Consider the following 5657-nt stretch of genomic DNA (forward strand, 5'->3'; position numbering starts at 1 on the left):
GTGTAGTGTTGACTCCCATTACAGAAACATGTGACTTTATGCCTTCACAGTGTAAATTAAGTTAGAAAATTCAAAACATAAACCAGTGTCTGCATTTAAACCAAAGTAAAACCTTACTTCAGATTCAGTTGAGATCCATCCACCCATTTCCAGGTTGCGTCCCCTCTGTCACTCAAACCAATCCATGCATTTGATTTGGCAAACCAACATAAGTGTCAGTTAAAGAAGAACTTTAGCTATTACCCCAAATATCTGTGGTTTACATATGTATCTCAACATAAATGAACAATGTTGCGTGAGAGACTAATTTGTTCAGCTGTTTATGATCAAAACTATATGTATTGATTGAATATGTTACATCTGGTGTTAATTAGATGACCCTTAGAATCTGATAACTCTGAAATTGAAGTCTGAATTCAGACTGTTTATGACTACTTGGTAAAAACTTGGTTGTGTAAATAAGGACACACACGTGTTTCTTGCATCAATACAATATCTCCACCTTGATGTTTCATCTGTATAAGCACTTTTTTTTTTTTTTTTTTTTTTTTTTTTTAAATTGGGTGGTTTAAGCCATTAACCATTAGTGAAATTATATTAATTTTCATAGTTTAAACTCTGGTGTTTTCTGTGTTGTAACAACTCTCCTTTACACATAGTTCTCCAATCACATCTAAACAATGCACCTTTTAGAGCTTCTAAACCTGTGAACACAATTTGTATCGCCTTCCTTGTATTTTCCAACGGTGTATTTGTCTCGAGTGAGCCCTCGATGTAATGGCCCACTTGCTGGCATCCAGTTCTTTTAATCCCCAAATTAACCCACACACACGAGGAGCAGGCAGATATCAGGTAACACAATATGATCTTTATTATAAATTAAGTTAACAGTAAGGGACCATATCAGCCAAGCTTCTCACATGGAAATGTATCAAGGCCAAGTAATGCAGTGCCTATAGACCACCCAGTCATTCAGGCTGTTACGTCTCTATCCCACCCCCTGCTGGCCGGAGGGACTATCAATAGTACAACTAACAGTAAAAGGTCACAAATACATGCAAATAACACAAACACTTCTATCAGGGAGTCACTACACACATGACACGTATATTTAAAGAAAGCACTACACACATCACACAATGAACATGCTCTCCCACTCACTGGCCGCTAAGGAGTAAAAATGGAACAGTCACTGGTACTGGTGGGCAAATGACAACGACTGGCACTATTTGCACTCCGTACTCCCTTTGTTCATTTAACCAGTGACAGCCTTCCAAGACATGGCCCGAGTTAAAATGAGTATGGGTCCGCTCTCGGTCAGGAACACCTCAGACCGAGAGGAGTTAAAAGTTATTTCTCTCACCCTTAAGCGCAGCGTGTTCCAATACTGAGCGGCCCAGGGATCTGGTAGGAAGACAGCAGCTGGAGACTTGGCGTGCGTCCGACTCAGATGCGCACTGGCACTCAGGCGCAATAAACAGCAACTTGAGTGCGTTGCAATAAACAGGAACTTGGGATCGTCGCAATGCTGCCTTCAACCAACCCGTCGATCAGCGGCTGGCAGCCGTATAGCAAATCGCAGTTCAGCAGAACTTCCACAATGGACCTTCGCCTCACGGTCGCTTCCTCGTCGAGCCGTCCAGAGCCTTGCTTCCCGTTCCCTCTTCGCCTCGTAGCTTCACCTTTTCCGTTCTCCCGGCTCTCCCGGTAAATGTCCCGGGTCCTCACTTTAACCGACCACCGGCCAATCCACGTGGCTCCCTGGAAGGCTGGGCAGGCAGCAGCCAATCACGCTGCCCTCATCCAGCTGATTCACACCAGCTGCGACAACACACATACTCCGCCCACCTGACAGCTAACCCTTTTTATGAATGGAAACACACATTTGTCCCCACTTCTGCTTAAAATACATATACACACAGTCATTATAACGCATCATCATTTGACATACAAAAATCCCATCCCTGCTGGCGACATATTCATACTCAACCCTTTACGGGTAAACTCAAAATAATGATAACACCTATAACAACAGAAAAAGAGAAAAAAGAGTGCGACTTCCATTTGTGTTACCAAGCAACAAAGGTAGCTGTCCAACGTTTTCCATGCATGCCACTGAGCATGGATCCTAGGGTCTGCTAAGACCCGGAGCTGCAAGGTCTTACACATTACACTACTTATGGCACATTGACAATACAGAAGTAAGACTGAAACAAGTGAGATAATCAAGTCCATTGTGTTAAATAGAGACATATAATCTTACAAAGCCATACAGATGATTAATATTCTAAATGTATTGATCCTGTATAGATCTGTTTTACTGGTTAATAAAAAGAGAGCATGACATTGGTGTGAAAGCAGGGATCTTAATTATAAATGCTGATAAACACAAATGTTTTTCCTATGAACTCTGTCTGCCGCTGATCATAAATATAAAAAGTGCACATTATTTCAAAGATAACGTTCTCACTTTGAGAAAAAAAGGTGAAGTGGTAAAGCTGCTTTTTCGTTCCATTTCCTGATCTAGCTAAATCTAATTTGCCCATTTACTAAAGTACTGTAATTAACTTCAAATAAAAGGCAGTTTACTTTTCAAATGAAACATGAGCTAATCCTGCAGTTAAAGTCCCAGATTATTATTGTGATAAACATACATACATCTTTGTATTAATTGACAGCACTAGTTCTTACAGTATGTACAAAGTGGATGGTACCTATGAATGTTAAATACCTGCAATAGATTTGTACTCACATGGCCACAAGAGGTCATTGTTAGGAAACATACTGTATAACACACAGGCTATTTTACATATTTGAACAAGTTAGACCAATGCTGGGACTAGAGTATTGTTGTATTGTTGATTGGTAAAAGGATTAATACAAATACTAATTTAATTGAGGCAAACAAAAGTTGGCAAAAACTAATTAAATGACTACTTATTTATTACTGATATTAATCCTAAACAAAAACACTAAATACATGTGATTTATCAATTTGAGCAAAGTCATTCTTATTCATGAAATCAGACATTTTGTATAGTTTTAAATAACTCAATATAAACTAAATTGTGAAAGCATGATTGCATGTTTAGTATCCAAACAGACACCAATGTTAAGCTTACATCTCACAGATCCAATGCAGATCGTCCTCACAGGGCTGGTCGTTCCACTTGTTGTCGAAATCAGGAGCTATTTCTACACAGTGCTCTTCGCCCTTGTTATCAGGCTGTGTTTCGTCCCAAAACCTAACAGGTAGTACAGGAAAACAAGATGAACTAAAAGATTGGACATCAAATACAAATAACTATAAGTAACACAGCCATGTTCTTTTCTTAATACCCAAATGAGTCTCTGGTGAAAGGGGCAGACACCCTACGTTTAAATGCATCCTGTGTGTTCTGTTAACTCCCATTAGAGAAACATGTGAAACATTTAGAAAGGTCACAACATAAACCAGCGTCTGTATTTAAAACCAATTACAGCCTTACGTCAGATTCAGTGGAGATCCATCCACCCATTTCCAGGTCCCTTCCTTTTCTCTGTCACTCAAACCAATCCAAGTGCTTCCTTCGCTCATATGAGAAATGAATTCCTGTTCAAATGTACAAAATGCAGTTTACTGGGATGGACATCAACATTCAGATAACTTTTCTCTTTTTACTAGCTCAGAAATATATAATTAACACCATTGTTGTGAAGTAATCATTATAGCTGATAGACACATTTGCTAGTATATGTACAATAAAAACATTGATTTATAAAAGCAGGAGTTATACAATCACAAGCAGCACACATTACCTGTTCTTCCTCACTGTCTACGATCACCAGATCTGCTCCTCTGGCTGTGCAGTTGTCTCTGCTTTGTTCCCAAGAAGCTTTCTCAGTAAAGAAGAGATAAAAGGAACTACCAAACTTCCTCCATCCTGCGGTACAAGTTTTAAGATCTTGTTGATGTACTGCTTTAACAGCTGGAATATGGAACTCTTGAGTGCATTAAATGTCACTTTTGTAATAATAATGAAAAAACATATGTATTAAGCATTTTTAGAGTGATGAAAAGAGATCAAAAATGTCATTGCAGACAACTACTTCTCTTGTTTGGGATTTAAATAATTGTTTCGATGTGATCTAGTCAGGCACCACAGCACTGATACTGATCTTGTTAAAGTCTTCAATGACATCCACTTAAACACAGACAGTGGCAACATCTCGGTGTTAGTTACTAGACCGACTGGAAAACTGGGTCTGACTTTCGGCAACAGTTCTAAATTGGATTGAAACCTTGTTATCCTTTATTATTATTATGCTGCAAATATCTGGAACAAAATACCTCTAAGTTCTTCTTCCTATTGCTTATACTAAAATTGATTTAGACAAGGAAAATGGCCATAAGCATAGTTTACAGAGAAATATAAATACAGTATGGTGGATGAAGAAAAATAAAACAAACTATAAATTAAATCACTCACAACTAAGTCATTAAAAACTAATTATTTATTATCATTAATGAAAATTGTGTAGCTATTTTATGAAAGGATTCATTGTCAGCGTTAGACTCTCAATATTGAGGTATTTTGTAAAAAATATTATGATAATTGATATCTTACATACACATACTGAGCCCTATGCAAACCCCCACATGAAGCACTCACCCTTGTCCATCAAACTCAGGAGCCTGTCCACCTCTCTGGTCTTTTCAGTGAGGTTGGCATTCAGCTGGTTGATCAGCTGATCTCTGGCCTGGAGACGCTCAGTCAGGTTTGCTTTGACAGCGGAGAGATGTGCAGCTGCAACATCTTCTGAGTAATGGCCTGAAATGATCAAGAGACACGTTTTCTAAACAGAAAATACCTCATACTGATACAAACTTAAGTAAAAGGCAGAGGGCAGAAAGTGCTTTTGAAAATTACAAATTCAAAATGACATTAACTTATAAAACAGACTAACAGCAGACTGTGAGTCCGATGAGAACAGCCAGCGGGAAAACACTCAGCAGTCTAAAACCGAGAACAGACGCTCTGGGAAATCTCCTGGGACCTGAACACAGAGAAGACCAGGGAGTATAATACATCCACAATCCACAGCTCACTCCGTCTGACTGACACTTACCTTCTTGTCTTGTTGCTGATCTTGGGGTTAGGGATTTTACAGTTTCAACATCGTCATTGATTTCCTCCATTGCTTTTAAAAAATGACAACTTTTGTCTTTAGGTCAGCTCTGAAGCAGGGACTGCAGCACATGTGACCGAGGTTGAGGGTTTCAATTTCTAAATATGTTATCCTTCTGAGGAAGTGACTCATCTAAGATTTGCTGAAAGAAGTTTCTATGACAATCTTCCAGATGATTATCAGACACACCATATTAAAGTTACAGACATTCTCTCTCTCTCCAGACCTCCATGTATATATAAAGGCTCTTTAGAGGTATACAATATAATTGCTCTGTTTTTATTTAAAACAAATACATGCCATATCATTTTAATGTTGAAGTTTGTCTGCTGCCAAAATTATCTTTCACAAAAAACATCCACCACTGAATATTTGAAGTTACAGACCTTAAAAATAGTAATTACATGAACACTTATATAAGTTGAGTCTGAAATATTCTTCATTGGGAATAAGAATGCAGGTATTTCTAAACCAAACTTTACCTTTCA

The 5657-nt window shown here is 38.4% G+C and overlaps 1 protein-coding gene across 1 annotated transcript; it reads right to left on the reverse strand.

Annotated features, from left to right (window-relative positions):
• Window positions 1-848: 848 nt before the first annotated feature.
• LOC307030855 (C-type lectin domain family 4 member F-like) lies at window positions 849-5452 on the reverse strand. The gene is made up of 7 exons (XM_079696234.1): window positions 5110-5452; window positions 4948-5037; window positions 4653-4811; window positions 3799-3923; window positions 3489-3592; window positions 3123-3245; window positions 849-1861 (listed from the first exon to the last, which is right to left on the reverse strand). The coding sequence occupies exons 1-7, from the start codon at window positions 5177-5179 to the stop codon at window positions 1813-1815; spliced, it is 720 nt and encodes a 239-aa protein (XP_079552360.1). The 5' UTR covers window positions 5180-5452; the 3' UTR covers window positions 849-1812.
• Window positions 5453-5657: the final 205 nt, after the last annotated feature.

Source organism: Notothenia rossii, assembly GCF_949606895.1.
Source record: "Notothenia rossii genome assembly, contig: SUPER_2_unloc_1, whole genome shotgun sequence".
Taxonomy (NCBI): domain Eukaryota; kingdom Metazoa; phylum Chordata; class Actinopteri; order Perciformes; family Nototheniidae; genus Notothenia; species Notothenia rossii.

What these genes read in the sequence shown, in the direction of transcription:
- LOC307030855 (XM_079696234.1), bottom strand. Translation starts at nt 5,179, where the DNA reads ATGGAGGAAATCAATGACGATGTTGAAACTGTAAAATCCCTAACCCCA. An exon ending in TAGACAGTGAGGAAGAACAG is followed by an intron (nt 3,593 to 3,798) that starts GTAATGTGTGCT and finishes ACATTTGAACAG; the next exon opens with GAATTCATTTCTCATATGAG. An exon ending in GGATCTCCACTGAATCTGAC is followed by an intron (nt 3,246 to 3,488) that starts GTAAGGCTGTAA and finishes ACTACCTGTTAG; the next exon opens with GTTTTGGGACGAAACACAGC.